This window comes from Melitaea cinxia, chromosome 4 (genome assembly GCF_905220565.1).
Source record: "Melitaea cinxia chromosome 4, ilMelCinx1.1, whole genome shotgun sequence".
NCBI classification, from domain to species: Eukaryota; Metazoa; Arthropoda; class Insecta; order Lepidoptera; family Nymphalidae; genus Melitaea; species Melitaea cinxia.
The window spans coordinates 1,701,951-1,722,195 of NC_059397.1; the positions used below are offsets into that span (position 1 = coordinate 1,701,951).

The 20,245-nt window shown below is 34.0% G+C and overlaps 1 protein-coding gene across 1 annotated transcript in view; it reads left to right on the plus strand.

Annotated features, from left to right (window-relative positions):
- LOC123670007 (teneurin-m) overlaps positions 1-20,245 on the plus strand; it is a 305,041-nt gene that overhangs the window by 81,630 nt on the left and 203,166 nt on the right. Inside the window, exon 3 of the mRNA XM_045603502.1 lies at positions 13,386-13,583. Within this exon, the coding sequence (XP_045459458.1) occupies positions 13,386-13,583 (198 nt within the window). The remainder of the gene's footprint in view (positions 1-13,385; positions 13,584-20,245) is intronic.

Sequence of the window (20,245 nt, forward strand, 5' to 3'; positions counted from 1 at the left end):
CATTTTATTGTCAAGCTCGAACCTTGCACATGGGAGATATTTGTATTGGCCATACAAATGTTGGTTGCAGTCTGGGAGTTTGTGCTTTTTGTATTGTGTGTTGGGACCCCCCGACACATAGTTGAGCGAGAAGTGTTTATTATTTATCGTAATAATAGGCATAGTGTTATGACTCCTTTTGTGGCTAAAGAACAAACGGATTAGTAACAAAATCAGTTTGAATTTCCTTTAAAAGTTTGAAGGGACTATAAATAATTGTGTTTGCTCGCAAACGAAAAAAAAAACGACTTCAATTACAACGACAAAGTAATACAACGTAGGTAGACAGAAAAAATTAATAAATGCACTAGTTGTCACAACACTTTTCGAGGGAACCTCGATTTCTCTAAGATTCCATAATCAGATCCTGGTTTCCTTATATATATAGTACCTGAGTGACATAGCTCAGCTCGGTATTTTTAGTAAATCGTGAAGGATTAGTAGAAGAGAGAGTCAAAATGATTCGCTGCCGCTTTGGATGAAATCTTTTTTAAACGACTTCAAAAAAGGGGGAGGTTATTCAATTCGACCGTGTATATATATACATATATATATATATATTTTAAATGTATGTTCGAGGATAACTTCATCGTTTATGAACCGATTTTGATAATTCTTTTTGTGTGTTTCTACACAACAGGCTTAGACTGTGTCTTAGAGCTATGTTTCGTATATGTAAGACACGGTGCAAGCCTATTGTGTAGAAGTTTTACTTCAGTCGTCTGGTCCATAGCACACTCGTTTTATTTGGTACGCTTTGATTACGTATCGCTCATAAAATACTATAAATACCGTAGCACTTCACTCTGTCACGTCAATATACGAAGATCCTTATTGTCATTTAAAACCTCTCTCCGAATTGAAATCCAATCGAAACGAATAAATATAGTAGTTAAGGCGTTATCGCGATCCGTATTTATTTATAGTACACTTAGCGTCGGGATGTATTCGTATTTATTAACATTATGCTTACGATACATTCTTTTTTCAAAATCCTGCATAAATTCTTTAAAAAGTTTTTGCTTTATTAAAATTTTCTCTCGTAATTGATTTTATTGATTGACTGGCTTTTGAAGTCAGACACATTGTATAGTTTAGTAAAACATATTTGAATAAAATATGCGTAGAAATGAAAACTAAAGTAATCAAGGCTTTTTATAGCATTATATTATTAATGGCGCTATGACAGTCTTCGTTATATCTGCTTCTTTATTTAAATAATATTAATTAAATACATAATATTGTGAATTCGACGAAAATATTGTTTAAGCAACTAAAACCTGTTAACATTGAAAAAAAATTCAAGAACGAAACAATTGGAATCTGAATTTGTTTTCAATGAGCGAAATGATCTATTATGTGTGACTTACAAATCAATTTGTTATACGTATATATATAAAATACGGTCGTCTATGACTAAGCTAATCGATGTAATGTCTGTATTTAACGTAACAACCAGCTGATATAAATATATATTTTTATTCGTATACAATTACGTAAGATAAATCAAACCATTATTAATGTTTGACGAAAAGAAAAAAACGTTATACATAAAAAAAGTTTAAGAAGTCTCTCGAAGCGATTTCAAATCCCTAATAAATAAACTTATTCATATATCTTAACTTCTTACAACGTTAAACAAACAGCCCTGAGATGTTGACCCGATTCCAAAGCGATTTTCCCCTCATACAACGATCAATACTATACAACTTATATAAATCACTTGAGAATCAAGATCTGACTGGATTCGCTCCGATATGCCATGTGTTTGTGACGTTTGAACGTTTGTTACGTATAATACGTTTATTTTAAAAATCTATTTCATCTCACGCTTTATTTCTTTAAGTTTGTATTGAAATAAAATATATTCTTACAATGTATTTTTTAATCACGTCCAATTTCACATGTAAATTTAAAATTGTATAAATTGTGTTACAGTTTAATTTCAGTTTATTTTTTATTGATTTTAAATGTCACTTAAAATGTCTTCGAAAAATAATGAATAGTATGTACGAGTGGGACGACGCGTTGTAGCAATGGTCGCAGCACTGGTTTGTGGCTGTTGCGCTGGCGGTTGCGGGTTCGATACCGGCAGATGACAAACATTTGTATTGACCATACAGATGATTGCCGTGGTGGGGTGTTTGTGCAATCCTTGTGAGTCTTGAGAGCACGATAAGCCGTCTGTCCCGGTTGTTATCACCTGATAGCGATCGTTACTCATAGTTGGGAATACATCCACCAATCCGTATTGGAGCGAGCCTTTGCCCAGCAGTGGGATATTACAGGCTAAAGCGAGCGATGAGCGGGAAAATTTTCTGAGTTAAATGTAAAAATTTAAAGAGAAATTTCTAGCAGTAACAATATATTGTACAGCTAATTCTGAAACTAAAGTAACACATCAGTTTGAACAAAATTATTAAACAACGTTCCTAACTTCGATCGAAACATTTTACTTCACGTGTTGTGTCCCGGTATCTCTCATCTAACCACGACTCACACAAATGAACAAATCAAAGTTACAACATACGATTTCATATTGAAACTCACCAAACAGATAATGAAACAACAACTAGAATTTACTACATAATAAACACCTTCGTTATATTCCAGTTAAGTCTGTTTCCCCGTACTGGAGATTTACTCCGATGAGATCATTTACAAAGGTAAACAGCTATGCTTTAATTAGCGGTACATAAGCAGATTACTTTTGACTTTGGTAACAACCAACATTAGTTAATTGAGTGATCTGTTATAACTCAGGCCGTGTTCACGTCGAGGCATCTTGCTTGTTAACGGAAAATATATTTACATATTTCAATGTTATTTTGACTAATAATGTGTTTAGTTAAATTTACAATACAAGTTTGAGAGGTTTTTTTTTTTTAATTTTTAAGCCACTAATATCCTTTTCTCGTGAATTTTCTTTATTATACTATAATTATACATATGTGTGTGTTTCTTTTGCTTCCATTTTTTTACTTTTTTTAGTATTCTACGTACTATAAATACAAGGAAGTCACCCGGACATTGTTACTGCGATTGACTTAAATCTTTAAAACTCGTGCTACCCTCGACGATGGAGTGGACCTCGTAGAGACCAATCTCACTACCCCGAGTGGCATGCCGTCACTCGCCTCAGCCCGTTTGACGCCATATGGGACAAGTGCAGTACAAAAATGCCGTTAATCTCGCAGAGCTATCCAATCCAATTTAAGCCTTCCATGTATAAAATAAGGTTAAAATTCGTATAAACTAAGAAACATAGGGGATGTGTCGGTATGGGGTGAATTCCCAGAGGCGACGAACAGCGCTGTGTTCATCATTTCCCTATTGTCTCGTTAGACAAAAATCAAAAACAAACACTCAATGGATTTTTGGTACTAAGTTCGGATGATTCACAATCATTGTGCTGATCGCACTGCCTGTTTATTTGGCGTGTTGAAGTCGATTGTACCTTTGGGATTGGTTTGGATGTCGATGGAAATTGTTGTTTTTATTATGATTTTTTTCGTATAAATAATTTTCTTAATTTTAGTGGCAATGAATAACGTGGAAATTGTGTTTCATTTTTAATTGCAAATAGAAAACGTATTATAATGATGTGTTTTATATCTAAAATTATAGGTTCTGTGAAAGATATATTTGACGAGCCCGTTGGCGCAGTTTGTAGTGCCCCCCTTGTGTTGCCCTGCTTTCTGTTCTGCCAGTTGCGGGTTCGATTCCCTCCTGAGACTATATTTAATATATTTATATATGTATTATTTCTATGTATATTTATAAAAAATACCTTAGCTATAACAGTCGTCTGTTACCTATAACAAACATTAAGTTACTTAGTATGGGAACAGACGGCAGTGTGTTTGTTATAGTATATTTATTTACATTTATTTTTCCTACTGAATAAAAAAAAAAAGTTAGTTCGCATGTAAGTATATTAACAGCGGTATCAGGGACAAGACACGACCGTGATTTAACGCTGACACTATTTGCATGTTTAGCCATACATTGAATTACTAGTGATTTTCCCATCCTTTGGATAAATGTAATTCTTTCCCTGAAGATTGCGTCTCCACCGAGTCTCGCGTCTCCTCTACGTGACCACAATACCGAGGACCGTCTTTGGTTGCTTCTCCTTTACGTCTATCATTTATTCCTTCGATACGCAAAGTCAGCATTTGACAACTACAGTTCATGTCGAATAAATTTTCGGTGAAATTGTGCGACTAAGATTGAATTATGTCTGTGGACGAAGCCCTGCGACTCGACGCTTTTACTAAAATCGAATAAATTTATCGCTTTCTCTATTTCGTTTTCAGCAATGATAATAAATTGCGTTTATTTATCGTACGAACGTGCACTACTATAAACTGTGAATGTGTTGACTTATAAACGTTTCTTTTTTCTAAATCGCTCGTCACATTCACATACCCCGTTATGAAGATTATTTCTAATGCCCGAGCTCGAGACGCAATAAACTAGCGCGATGATAATAAAAATGTTCAGCTTATCCCCCGTGTACTTACTGTAAATTTAAACGGCGGCATGCACGCGATATTGAACCTAAGCGATTTTATTAATGTCACGATAGAACGTTTTAATTTTAATAAAACTGAACATCGGCACGCCCGACCTATTTGTCAACCTTCTTTACTTTTGCTGGCATAAAATCATACAGTAACACTTCGCGGTACATCTCTGTTCAACGGAAGCACGTGCTCAATCGAAAACGATCTTTTTGATAACACGGCTAAGACATAAATTCAGTAGGTAATCCTGGTCCACTGTCGTATGAAATACGAAATCCCTAAAGGTGGTCACACGGAATTTAAGCATCTCGCCTGAAAGTAATAAAGGTGCGTTTTATTCGTACGGCAACAGATTATATTTGGGATTTGGACGGCGAAACACGTAGGTGAACCATCGCTCATGTGACAAATTTCTACGTTTGCCTTAACGCGGAGTACCGTGTTTAGAATATAACATCTGATGTGGGGTCTGAGGAAATTCACATTGATTTACATACTGAAATAATAGATTTTATTTGCTAAAGCAGTACCTCGTACATCACAGTTCAATGCTTTTCACATCAACAGGAGAAAGGCAATAATCCAGTCAGAAAGACGTGGCGTGGTCGTGTTATTTTTTTCGTAAAATCCGTATTATTTATGAGTCCCAATTCCTTTTTTTATGAAGTGACGGATTGTGACACGTCGGTGCCCTCAGGGATTCCGCTTTCCAGGTTTACTGGTTCGTTTGTTCGACTTTGTGTGATTCAAATTTTAGTTTCTTTCAAGGCTAGTAACGAAGTGTGAGCAATACGTGCGGAAGGCAAATTTTGCGGTTATTCTTCGAATGTATTCGCGGATTCTTTTCGTTGAGGGTTACTCCTTACTCATGTAGACGTGATTTCGCTGCGAAAGCAACTCGACAATTGTATATTTATGAGTTCACTATTTTGTCGGATTGAATTTTGCCGTAATTTGATTTTGCCTGTAGGCAATCTTGATTGCGTTAGGGGACATGTGGCAAATCAAGGTTAATTCGATAAAATTCGTTTGCAAGACAATCGGTGGACCGTAATGAATAAGATTACAGATTTGACCTAACGTATCTCGTTATGTCGACCCAAACTTTAGGCAAAAATTGTCAATCTATAAATGTTTTGGTAGTGTTGCTTAAAAGCTATAGCGATGTGATAACAAGCATTTTTTGAAAATAGCCTGCTAAATAGCACACTAAGTATGACTCACATGCCTAAAAAATACCCAAATTTATTTTTGGTATCGCGATAATGTTGGCAACAGTATTGTTCATTAAAATCGACCGGTCACGCATTATCGCCGCGGACATCCTGCTTCACGGGCTCATATCAAGCATCTTATCGCCTCGAGAGGAAACAGGCAATGTTTTTATTTATGTTAGTCCCCTGCCCACGCGTGGCGCTGTTCAATTTCAGAATATCCAATATCAGGAAGTTCGTAATGTCAACTGCTTCGAACTAATATTTTAAACGTGTGTTGTAACATTTTTCTGCATATTTTCACGTTGTGTACAACGTACTTATCTTCGTGATACAAGTGTGTATATACATAATTTAGTCTTGTCGCTCGGATATTTTTCTCACTTAAAATAACGGCACTCAAATCTCCAAGTTTTGTTATCCCCGTAAGTTGTTGTTTGACATAATATTATGCTTTCATACACTCAATGCTTCGTTATAAAATTACGAGTACACAACTTTATGATGATATTAGTATAACGTTAAGAGGTATTAAAAGAAAAGTTTTGCTTGTTCTCGGTAAACTATTAACGTATTAAAAAATGAATGATGTAACAGATTACTTATTTATGATTCTATTATATTAGGCACAATCTCGAACAATATACATACATATATGTGTCTGTATTTTGTGAATGAAAATATACAAATTTTTGGAGTTTACCCTTTAAGAATCGATTTTCATATAAGGCCTCGGTATGAAAAAAATATGAGAAGTAAAATTTACTGAACGTTTGATCATGTTACGTTTCTCGTAACGCCATCTATCGCGTGAAGGTTAAAGGCGTAAAGACGTTTTTTGCAAACGCCATCTCGTCGTAAAGTATCATCGATAGATGGTGTTATTTTATTCGTTTATTTACCATATGATATTACCGTATTAATCTTTTTATTAGACTAATAAGCCTTTTTTGTGCCTATTTAGACAGTCGAGCTGAAGGAGTAAACTCCAGTCGTGCGTCGGAGCTAACACACACACTTTATTGTTTATTATTTCAAAAATGTTAGCAAAATTTTTGCAATTAAAAGGATTTCATATAAAGTTTATTTATTGTGAAATCATAATTAATATTTGTTTACTAAAATAAAGTATATTCACTTTTAATTTATTTAATACGGATAAAACTTCCTTTTTATTTATATATTATGCGTTTATTAAAAGCAAAACAAGTTCTAGTTCCTTGTATTTACAAACTTTGTGCAATTCCGATTAACATTTCTTATCCAAACGCCTGCTTCGACATCTTGGAGGGCTTGGGGTAAAAATTCTCCTCTAATGAGCTCATTGTCCATTATGTTTGAACTTCCATTAAGAGGTCTCTTACTGTTCATGATTATCTTACTGTAGAACTTTTGTTATTTCAATATATTCTCGTTAATATCTTGTGTTTTCTTTTATATAGGCCGATTCAGTCTATAACATCCCACTGCATAGGCCTCTTTCTCCATGTAGGAAAATGGTTCTATGTAGGTATTAGCTGACCCCGCAAACGCTTTTTTGCCATATATGTTATTAACCCCCTTACCCCCCCCCCTCCTTACTTAGGGGTATGAAAAATAGATGTTAGCCGATTCTCAGACTCATCCGATATACACACAAAATTTCATAGAAATCGGTCCAGCTATTTTGGAATACCGAATAGTGTGAGAATTTTTGAAATTAATCCTATAGTTTTTGAGAGTATTTATTAAAAATCATGTATGTATTATGTGGTGTATGTGTGTATATTTTTATTCGATAATTGATATCGTCCTAGATTTTTACTGACCTGTGTCCTATACGACCAAAGGTTGTCGGAAGAGATCGCTCTTGTAGCGATAAGACCGCCTTTGTACACTGATCTTTATTATTGTTTTGATTGTTGTTGTGCACAATAAAGAGTATTATTATTATAATATTATTATACTATTATTAATAAAAAGAAACAAAACAGTCATAGTATAGATTATAAATAGGAAACTTAATCTAAAACGCTTTCCTTTGATTAATATGAAAGTATATTGAAGAAATTTTCTTTACAAATATAGGTTTCTTTTTCCGCTACCTATATTTTCCTTGAGCACGAACGTCATGAATTGTACACACTTTAGTTCGAAAATCCTCATCAGTGCTTGTTCAGATATAAAACTATTCTTTAACGTTATAACTTTTTAACAAAGGTATCATTACGTAATGTTAGAAAGCTTGAAAACAAGAAAATGTATTTCGGAAAAGAAATGTGTAAACGTTGGAAATAATAAGTGGTCGCTGTTCGCAAGTTTCACTCGGATCTCGATTGAGTTTATTTTACTAACGGCATTCCGTTTTCTAAAACAAAGAAATATGCATACAATAGAAATAGTATAAAAATATATAGCTTATACATACGGTATTCAAAAACCTTGTACCCCTTTTTATGAAAACTGCGTGGACGAAGGAGTATGAAATTTCGCACACTTATAGTTTGTATAGAGAAGGAATGCAGAAAGCTAATATATTTTTATGATGCATAAAAATATATTAAATCAATAAAAAAATACATTACACACACTACCGTGTATTTGACACACGCACACATTTGTTTATTATTACAGAACTATAGAATTTGACAACAGAACATTAATAATGTTCATACTTATAATTTAAATTAATTCTCAACTTTAGTGGAGAAAGTAAGGTTACCGCAATACAGTCATCGTCATCATCATGTACATTTTTTTTTTTCATCATCACTATCATCACTACAGCCTATTGCAGTCCACTGCTGGACATAGGCCTCCATAAGCTCGCGTCAAAAATGGCGTGAACTTATATGTGTTGCCCATAGTCACACAGTCAGTTTTTTTTTTCATATATATATATATATACACATATTTTATCTCTAACACAATATGTAGTACCTAAGAGTAACAGGCACAAACGGATAGTGACGTCACAAGTAAGGCATTGCTTGACAATCAGCGATCCAGTAGCATAGATTATGGCACTATGCTGATATATTGGCAGTCCTATATCAAAAAATAGTTATTATTTTAACTCTTTCCTTATTTATTTGTTTTTTTTTTCGATTTTTATTTGTTATTTGTACTTGACTAGATAATTTTTTTTTTAATTTTTTTTAAGTAAAACTTTTTTACGCACACTTGACTTGGGGAGTAAGCTGGTGAAAGCGTGACGAGAGCGTTACGAAAAGTGTGATCGGTTGAGGCAAACGGAGTCAGACAGAGAGGTGCGAGTACACATTTGCTTTCTCTCATAGTCAATTACGTATCGTATATGCACGAGTGCAAGCCTATTGTGCAGAAGTTTTACTTCAGTCGTGTGGTCCAAAACATACTCGCATTTATTTTATATTTGAACAAATTTGTTCAAAATTTCGAGCGATAACTAACGCGTATGATTGACGTTTAAATTAACTAAAGTTGAATCCTTGCACTCAATTACCGGGAACGGTAATGAGGTAGAAAAACTAATTTAATTTCCTTCCGAGTTCTTTCAAAGACGCTTTTATATGTTTGCTTCAAATTAAAAAGTTTTCTATTCCAGAGCTCTCTCTATTTCTGATACATATTTTTTAATGGCCTCATACGATTCAACTAGTCTGGATTAAAGGTTTACGGACTCTGTCCTGCTTTGATTGTATTCTTTTATTTTGTTCGTAATGAATTATTTTTAATAATGGTAATGGATTTAAACGGTATTAATTCTTAGCTGTTTTATTATAGAATAATCGTTTTTTTCCTAAATCCTGGCTTTAACTTCGGGTCGCTTAATTCCGTATAATCACTTATCCTAAAACTGGGGTCACTTTTAATTAATTTTAAGTATAAGTGAGACTCTAGTAAACGGAATCATTGGATAAATAAAAATGATTGAATTAGGTTGTCTGGTTGATTAACTACAAGGATACCCCTTAGAATACATAATATTTAACTATCTTTAAGCTATATGTTACAATGTATTTGTTATGTCCAATAAAGTATATAAAAAAATAAAAAATGTAACTGTAAGAAGTTAAGTTTTTAGTAACGTGAATAAATTACAATACCTTGAACATCTCTTAAAATTGTTGATTCCGTTTGTTATCATTAACCTTATCATTATTATTAGTATTATCTATAAATATAAGCTCAGGTAGGGCCCAGCAGAAAATTTCCTGCTCAAAATAAGGAGCAGCCCGACTGGTGTAGTAACTCGACCTTCAAATCACAGCTAAATAACACTGTTTTCAAGCAGTGTTGTGTTCCTGTTTGTGAGTAAGGTGACCAGAGCTCCTGGGGGGATTGGTGATGTGGTCGCCAACCCGCTTGCGATGCTTTCGCTGTCGCAGTAGTTAGTAATATTTAAAAAAACACACAAAAGGATCGCATTGTAAAAGGAACTCGAATTTTCCTCCTATACTAGAAAATATGTCCTTATCCAGCAGTTGGATATTTGTAGGCTTATTCCGTTTAAACTTAAAAAAATCTTAATATAAGTAGGCCTTAAAATCACCATCGTAATGTCATTTTTAACCGACTTCAAAAAAGGAGGAGGTTACTCAATTCGACCGTATATATGACCGTATATATATATATATATTTTAATGTATTTTCGGGGATAACTTCGTAGTTTTTGAACCGATTTTGAAAATTATTTTTTTGTTGGAAAGGAGATAGATATCCCAGGTATGGTACCATGATAAAGAAACTAGGATCTGATGATGGGATCCCACAGAAATTGAAGAAAACTCTCGAAAATCCGCATAACTTTTTACTGGGTGTACCGATTCTGATGATTTTTAATTTAATCCAAAGCCGATGTTTATCATGTGGTCACATCAGATCTGATTACAACTTCGTGAGTAATCTTTGATAATGCGTATATACTTGACTATTTTTTCGTCTACCTACGTCGTACTTGTCGATGTAATTGAAGTCGGTTTTTTTCGTTTGACAGCAAACACAATTATTCATACCCCTAAGTAACAGGGGAGGGGATATAGAGGGTATACCAATTATATTTCACTTCACTTGAATATTTCTAAAAACAATAAAAGTGTATACTATGTGTATAAAGTACTAAAATACTAAATTACTTAAATATTGAAACGATCGAGCCCTCCTGATATAAAAGTAAAATATAACACTGGTGATGCCGCAAGCGTTCCCTTGTTTACCTTGGCATCTTCGACGCTTTGTCATAACGAAGCCTTATTAGACTTAATTATGCTTGTTTTTTTTTTTTTTTTATTTATGTGTGTATACCTTTTATTGCTTCCCTTTTCATGAATTGCGGCATTGTTTGATGTTTTGAAGGGTTCCGTCTTTTGAGAAGTAATATTCTTCTCAGGGAATGATTTGGTTTGCAATTTTATTTAAGTTTTATTATTTTTTTATTATTTATTAACATACATGAAGGAATATAATTTATAATTATCACTAATAATAAGATGCCACATAAACTCATTTGAGTTTTACCAGACATCAGTGTTGTCGACATTATCAGTAGGTACACATTCGACTTAATGCTAAAGTACATCATTCAACTGGCACAGCATTTATCATTACATAGTATAGAACAAAGTCGCGTCCTGCTGTCTGTATGCTTAGATCCTTAAAACTACTCGACGGATTTTGATGCGATTGATGATGCGTAAATAGAGTGATTCCAGAGTTTTATATGTATAATAAATGCATGATATAGTAGAGGAACACTGATAGTCCTAGCCACCGTGCGAAGCCGGGGCGAGTCACTAGTTAACTATATAATAATCGTCAAACATCAATTGGTTAAACGCTGTCTGCCGATAGACCGATCAGCCAGTTTAATTTAATTTAGTTATTTTTTTATTATTATTTAAATTTGAGATTTGGTGTTATTATATATTATTAATAAATATTTTTTTATATATCTTTTTATGTTTTTTGTTGTTAATGGTTCCCGTAAAGCTAAAGGAAATTATTTTATAAGTTGTGATATTATATAGCTTAATTACTACTGTACTGTGTGGCTACGGTACTAAAGAATATAGCCACCCCCTCTCTTCCCGTGGGTGTCGTAAGAGGCGACTAAGGGATAACACAGTTCCGCCACCACCTCGGAACTTAAAAAGCCGACCGGTGGCGGGATAACCATCCAGCTGCTGCTGGCTTTGAAATACACAAGCCGACGACGGGCAGCAGCGTCTTCGGTGCGACAAAGCCAGTCCTGCGGTCACCAACCCGCCTGCCCAGCGTGGTGACTATAGGCAAAACACATGAGTTCACGTTATTTTTGGCGTAAACTTGTGGGAGGCCTATGTCCAGCAGTGGACTGTATAGGCTGTAATGATGATAGCTTAATTTTCTTTTATCATACAAGTTATGTATATCGGTTACAGTAACATAGAGTTACTTTTTTGTCGAGTGACTGGGACTAAATTCTTAAATTCTTAAATAATGCAGTTGTATAATTTCAGCGTGGCTTTTCATACTCATAATGTAAACATTTTAAATGAAATTTAATACAACGGCAAATTCAGTATGAATGACTTTTCTCAGTTTTAATATTTAGACTCAATGATTTTTTGAAATTTAGTTTAAAAGAAAAAAAGAATAATACATACACCTACAAAAGCATTATAAAAATAATGCGATCCCAAGGTGAACTCAGTTATTCTAGCTAAAACTGACATTTCGTAAACGAAATTAGTGTTTCATTTAAAAAATTTGATAACTGATTTTTTATAGTATCGTAGGTATGCGCACTAAAACTTATAAGTTCGAAAAAGGAACACAGCGGTTAGTCTAAACTTTTTTTCCATTACAAAAAAATATAATGTCAACAATGAACATAAAAATAAACAAACAATTCAATACTTACAGGGTTTCCATAAGGTATATTCAATAATCATTCTACGATCCAAAGTGAATTGAAAGGAACGAGAGAAAATGGTTTTGATATATAGTACTTAAAAACATTTTTGTTGCTTTTATTGTTATCTCCTTAGTTGTCTGTTGTTTTCCGTTTGATGTTGTTTTCGTTTCGTATTAACTCTCATTGTTTTCGTGTACCTTGTATTTATGTCTTACATAACCGTTGACATGTTTTTCCTTGTTCGATATTGATGTTAAAACTAAAGAGGATTTAATGTATTTTGTAGATTGGTGTTTTTCTTTTGATGATCGTTTTGATTTAATGGTGCGAAAGTTCCATTAACGTTGATTGTTGAGTGATTGATTTCTTTATTTCTGTAATTATTTTCTTTCTGATTTTTCTCTTGTGGGGTTTGAAAGCACGTTGAGTTAGTTCCGTTATCATAGACACGTGATACCAAAAATTACTTACTGGGAAATTATTTGCGATCTGCAGAGGATATATTTTAATTATTATTAATTAAAATGAACTATAAAATAAGCGTAAATTAAATTTCTAACATAGATATACTTGTAAGAACCGTAGACTTTGGACTGGCAAATGATTAATTAAACTTGTCATTACGGATTTCAAAACTTTTGGTTGGAATGGTTTCGGATTTCGCACTCTATTCTAGCATGACTATTCCAATATGTCTATATCATTATTATTAATTTAATTACAAATATAAATTTTCTTCTGTTTTAGGCCTGGGCCGCCTTCACCCGTACGGCTCGGGCAGCGGTTCGAGCAGCGGTAGCGGGCGTCGTCGCACGCGCCGCGGCCTCTCCGACTCGCCGACCGCACCCACTACTCCCACCTCAGCGTCGGACAACGCCTCTGACGCGACATTAACCGACTCCGAGCTACCCTTGGCCAGGGATTCTACGCTACTCGTGCAAAACGGTCAGTATCTTATTAAGATCCCAAGATGAATTACGTCAAAATTTATAATATGCTAAAGATAGAAACCTAAACGGCAAGTTAGTTAAAATGTGCCCAAAATTTAAATCACTTCGACTAGAAATACTTGACAAATTAGTACGTAAGTAGATGAATATTAATTAAAGAGAGGTATAACACAAAGTTAACTAAAATTAACGCACAAGGTAAATTAAGTAGGCGGACGTAGCACAACCCTAGTTAAAGATTAAACGCCGCTTTCATTATACCTCGACAAATTATCCCAAAATTACGTGGAACCAAAACATTTTCGAAATAAATTCAAACAAAGGGTTAGACCGGACAGACAAATGTCGTACTAAACGACAAATGAAAGCAACGATAGTTTAAATTGGGACCCAAAAACTGTATGTAAACAAACACGGGGTCTCGAATTTTAGTTGTGAAAGTTTTCGGACCATCGGGAAAACATGGAAAACATGCGGCCGATCGAAAATGTTCATGCGTTATATTTGCAGGAGAAGTTACAATAATCGCAAGCCTCAACAATTGTTGCTTAATTTTGAAGCTAGTTTTCTCTGATTGACTTTAATTTATTTTGGTTCAATCGCCGTTCGAACCACTTGACCAGTAGTTGGCGCAATTGAGATAGTTACATAGTAATAAACCCTTCCTTTTTTAAGTAATATTTTTCTTTATAAATCTTACTGCTATAATCATATACAATTGTATATTATTCAATACTATCTATTATGTTAATCGATTAGCCCGTTAACGCAGTTAGCAAAATCCCTGATTTCTGCTCTGGAGTTCGTGTTTTAGATCTCTGCTTCCAAGTATGGATGTAATAGTTTATATTTGTATACTTTATGTGTACATTAATTACAAAAATATGTGTCTATATCAACGCGCGTTGCCAACGACGCGTTGGCGTAACGGTCACAGCACTGGCGATAGCGGTTGTGGGTTCGATTCTCGCACATGACAAACATTTATATTGGCCATACAGATGTTTGATGTGGTCTAGGTGTTTGTGCAGTCCTTGTGCCCACCCCTGTGCCTCCCCAAAGTGCTTTGAGAGCACGTTAAGCCGTCGTCCCGGTTGTTATCATATACACCTGATAGTAGTAGTAGGGAATATATCAGCCAACCCGCATTGGAGCAACGTGGTGGATTAAGCTCTAATCCTTGTCCTACATGGGGAAAGAGGCCTATTCCCAGCAGTGGCATATTACAGACTATAGCAAGTAGCGTGTTTGTATCAGCGACCTGTTATTCACATTCGTTTTGAACACAAGAGTTAATTTGCTTACCTTAGAAACAAACGGCCGATGTATGTTTATCATTATTCATTCTAATTTCAGTTTAAAGTCGTTTTGTAAAAAAAAAAAAACATTACAGTTATATTAACGGATTAACTTATGTAACATTTTCTGTATCTACTTGAACACTATACAAGTGTACAAGCAACAAATTGACTTAGCAACCACTTTTACAAAAAATGGACAGTATGCAAAAACATGTGACAATATTTAAAAAAGTCAATTAAAAAAATGTTTTGTAGCAAGAGACTACGTTAAGCTGGCTGAGCGGAGTTTTGTACTAGCTGAAGTAGGAATGATTTAAATATTACTGTCTAAACCATTACTGTCTAAACCATTACTGTCTAAACCATTACTGTCTAAACTGACTGACTTCTTGTATAAAAGCACTTTATATAAAGTATTAGTCCACCTGTTATTAGAAGTAATTCTACTTATTATTGCTAGATTCGTGTCGTAATACACTTTAAAATGAAATTTATTGTACTTTTTTTTCCCTGTAACTCGTTTTGCATAATTGTCACGGATTAGTTTGCCCTGAACGCCAAACTACACGTAATCCAGTCAAGCAAAAGTTTGTTTGAATCCATTGTGTACCAGGTAAAACCAGCCAGCTGCGCTTAATTACTAAATCACTCTTAAAATTGCTGAGCATTTTAATGTTAAACAAATCAAAATTGACAAGATTTTTTTTTTTTTTTAGTTTTTAGGAAAAGTACTTAATTTTAAAAACACTATTTTAATACAGGACATATAAAGAATAATTGAAAAGCTTAGTAATAAAATAGATCCAATGTAAAAATCACTTCTCAAAGTCTTACAAGACACTATTATGTACTTATCATATTTTGCTATAGTATTATATGATTCAGCATTATAAGTAATGATAATCTTAATCAGTTGCCGACGTGATAAACATTCCTTTCAACAATCATCCCAAATTCTACCAAAATCTGAAGAGTACCGGGAGTGTGTGGATGTACAATGATCCTACTAATACCATCGATTTGCGATCGACACCCGACGAGAGCGAATCGCATGAATTCCAATTTAATTGCATTCAATGAAATCTCGGGCGATTATAGAATCCGACGGTGGGCAAATTAAAAGCAGGACTCCGTTGGATTTCCTATTCAATTTCCATGGAGTACGACACGATAAAAATCCATTACGTAGTGCGGCGAAGCCTCTATGTTACTGTGCTTTGCTGAAATCGGTAGCTATTGCTAGAAGAGACTAAAGTCGCTTTGAGTTATTTATTAAGGACCAAGTACAAATATTTTGGAGTAGCAACAAACTCAGCTACTCAACAGAGTAGCAATAAACTCAGCTACTCAACAGAGTAGCAACAAACTCAGCTACTCAACAGAGTAGCAACAGCCCCAACGGTAAATTGTCAGATATTTACAATAAAATCTTAACTTTTTGCACTTTTGCCCTTTAAGTTTGAATTCAGTTCTTCAAATACTTTACTTAAACAGCTTGAAAAGGCGTTTTTCTTTTCGCAAAGCTGCTTTTTCTGAGGATATGCGGATAATTTCTATAACAAAAGTAAAGGTTGTTATCAGATGCTTATGGTAACAAAGGGGATCGATAGCTCTACGTGCTTTCAAGGGACGATGTGATAAACATCCAGTATCTGTTAGATACGTGTGGATGCTTTGAGCTAGAATCGAATCTGCAACTTTCAGTTCTAATTGATCATTCTTCACAACACAAAAATAATCTCTGTGTTATAATAATAAGCGAATTCATTTCACTGAGCTACTAACCGAACCTACTGTTTTTGACTTATTATAATTGTTAAATTCAATGATGTCAATATCAGAACTTTGAAATCATAATCATCATTACTTCAGCCTATGGCAGTCCACTGCTGGACATAGGTCTCCCCAAGTTCGCGCCAGACATCCCGGTTTTCCGCAATCTGCATTCAGGCTACACCGGCAACCTTACTAACTAGAAATGGACATCAATAAATTCCAAATTATATATTTTATATTAACTTACACATAAACTCAGATCACTAACTTTTCTTGCGAAGTGTTTAAGGTATTTTATATAGTACACATGCTTTGATGTTTGTTTCAATTTCACTTTGTAAGTTTTTTCTGTAAAACTAGCGTATGCTTGATAAAATATTGGTCTCATAAACCATCGATATTTGGGTAAATGTATTTATATAACTGTGTAGACAGTTTGGTAAATTTATGGTCAGCACAAAATTTGTAACATTTTTTGAGTGAATAGATTAAAAACAAAAAGATTTTTTCGATAATATCCACGTTATAGTATTGTCAAGTATTAATTAGTTAAGTTTAGATTATTATTTATAAATAATATTTTAATATTCAAATTATTGAAAATGCTTAGTCGTTTTTTTTTTTAACAATATCGTTGTTTCGGCTGTGGCTCATATGAAAAATTTTATTATAAATATTTTAAGTCAAAAGTTTGATTGTACAAAATTGCAACACAGGAAATTGATTTTTTCAACTGGTAACACCGTTCATCCCAGGCGTCAGTTACGTGCAAGAGATCAGGGAGCCAAAGTAAAAAGAAGAAGAAGAAAAAATCGACGATTACAAATGGAGGTCCGAATAGTCTAATCAAATCAATTATAATTACTCATGTAAGCGTAAACAATCGTAATGTTGTGAAACTGTAAATGGGCATTGACCCAATACACCGTGGCGGGAACTTTCCATTTAGTAAACCGAAAAATTAGTACTTAATCCGCTACGTTGTTTCTAATTACTAGATATATTATTTAAGTGGTTCAATTAGACTTTAATTAAACTTGAGTAGGCCATATTATTTATCATAATATGTTTTGAGTACATTTATTAAAAAATGTGTAACCACATCAGCCGGCTGTCACTAATAACACAAACATTCAGTTGTATATCTTAGGAAGATCTTTCAGAGATAAGTCCCCCTTTGCACTAAACCTTATTATTATGTTGTTTTTACATGTATTTTTTTAAGTGCAATAAAGTATATATATAAATATATATACGAGTATACGATCGTTTGTATGTTAAAGATATTTATTATTATAAAATTGAAGTTTTCTAAAGTTATTTATTATTTATTTATTTATTTACAGAAAAAAAATAGATAAAATTTATGTGATAAATAGTGCAGCAAAAACAATTAGCAGTTTAACAGTGCACTGTGCAAAGTGTGTAGTTCCTCACTTATTTCAAAACGAAGCCCAACAAGAGTATGTTATACATCAGCGTGAAACTTCTTCCATTTCTTTGTTTCCATTTATTTATATTTGATCATTAAACCAAAGCGTCTACCGAGCATACCCTTCTAGTGCGTCAAAGTATCCAGGTTTAGCTATAATGCGATTCGCTAGCAATCACATGCTTCATTTTGCATTCCCGCAAACACTTTTACCGCCGTCCTGTACCCTTCGGAGCGTCTGAGTCGTAGATGGTTTTACGTGCTTAAATATAGAGCATTTTAATTTTTTATTCAGTCATACGTTAAACTTCCTATTAGCGTTACTTTTAATAGTGTTATCTTGTTATTAGTATCCCCATTTTTAGATATTTCAGCGTCAGAAATATAAGGTTTGCTTTCATATGTACTTGCGTCACTTAATTGGAGTTCTGAAAAATTTGTCGTTTTTTTTTATTTCATGTATATATATTTGATAAATTAATAAAAATTCGTGTGTCTTTATTAAGACAAGATGCGTGCATTAATTTTTGAAGTAAAACTTCTTTACGAACGCTTGATTTGCGGAGTAAGCTAGTGAATGCGTGACGAGAGTTTCACGATAAGTTTAAGTGTGATCGGGTGAGGCCGAGGGAAGTGAGAGGGATATATAAGTTAGTGAAGATAGAAAGAGTGAGAGTTAGGTTTCGTACTTGTATAACTTCAGTCGTGTGGTCTAAAGTATACTCGTTTTTTTATTAAAATTTACTGTTTTTTTCTCGTAAGTATGATTTAACGAAGCATTGCAATCATAATTCATTATTGAATTACAAAATTATAGAAAATATCAAACGCTACCCTTTATGTATTCGATACAACAAAATGAAAATATTGCAAAGAAATCGCAAAAAACAAAGGCACGAACGACCAATCTCCGAAGGAACGGCGTTTGACATGTGAAACCGTACGTAACGGATACAGTATTGGTTCAATTTGTACGTTGAGCTACAAAGGTGCGATCTCAATAAACGTAGACATCAAATATTTTGTTCTGTATAATAGGCTGTTTGTTCTTTTATCTAGAATTTTCTGTATTTTTCTAGCTTTCGCTCGCGGCTTCGTTCTTGGATAACGTTCTGTCAGCGATACATTTTCTTTAAGATTTTACTTGGAATACAGACGATTTGTTATCTTTGTGTAGTAACATGTAAATAAACTCATAAATATAAAATGTTTTATGTTGTTTTTAATGTTGTATGTTTAATATTTGTTAAGAATGCTCAGTTAGCTTACATGGATAGCAATACTATGTATTTAAGTAAAATACTTACAAACTGTTTTACCGGTCGCTTACCGAAAAACTTTAATATTAAAAGCCTTACAGAAAGTTAGGTCTTGGTGCTTCCTCAGTCAAGCTGTTCTGAGCAAATTTTTAGCAAAATGTTTACTGTACCTCACCTCAATTTTTTTTTAGCGTTTATCTACGACTGCCTACTGTTTTATTTATTTTATTTATATTTTTAACCGACTTCAAAAAAAGGAGGAGGTTACTCAATTCGACCGTATATATATATTTTTTACTAGTAACGAACACTTCAGATGCTTCATAATTTTCGAACTTGCTTTTACACCGATTACGTCATATTCTAAGGGTAACAGGTGTGAGGGCGTATTTTGATCGTAAATACAAGAACGTTAAATAATTTTGCATCAGAAGCAAGTATCATGACTTGAGATACCGTTTCAATGTAGATTATGGTGTATTTCCTTAATAATTTTAAAGAAAAGATTTATAGAAGAATCTGGAATCTGTAAGCGTGCTTCGTCTCACCCTTTTTTTTTAAATATAAATGTTATATTTGCACTTAAACTCGATAGTGTTACCTAGGCAAAGATTTTTTTTATACAACTAGGTCTGCAAACAAGCGGATGGCTCCCTTAATGCTAAGCGGTTACCGTAGGTTATAGACGTCTGCAACACCAGAAGCATCGCAAGCGCGTTGCCGACCTTATCCCCAATTTCCCCCAGGAGCTCTGATCGACTTACTCACCAAAACTCAATACTGCTTGGAAGCAGTATTATTTAGCTGTGATTTTCTAACAGGTCGAGGTACTACCCCAGCTTGCCTGCTCCATATTTTGGGCAGGAAATTTCCTGTGGTGCCCTACCTC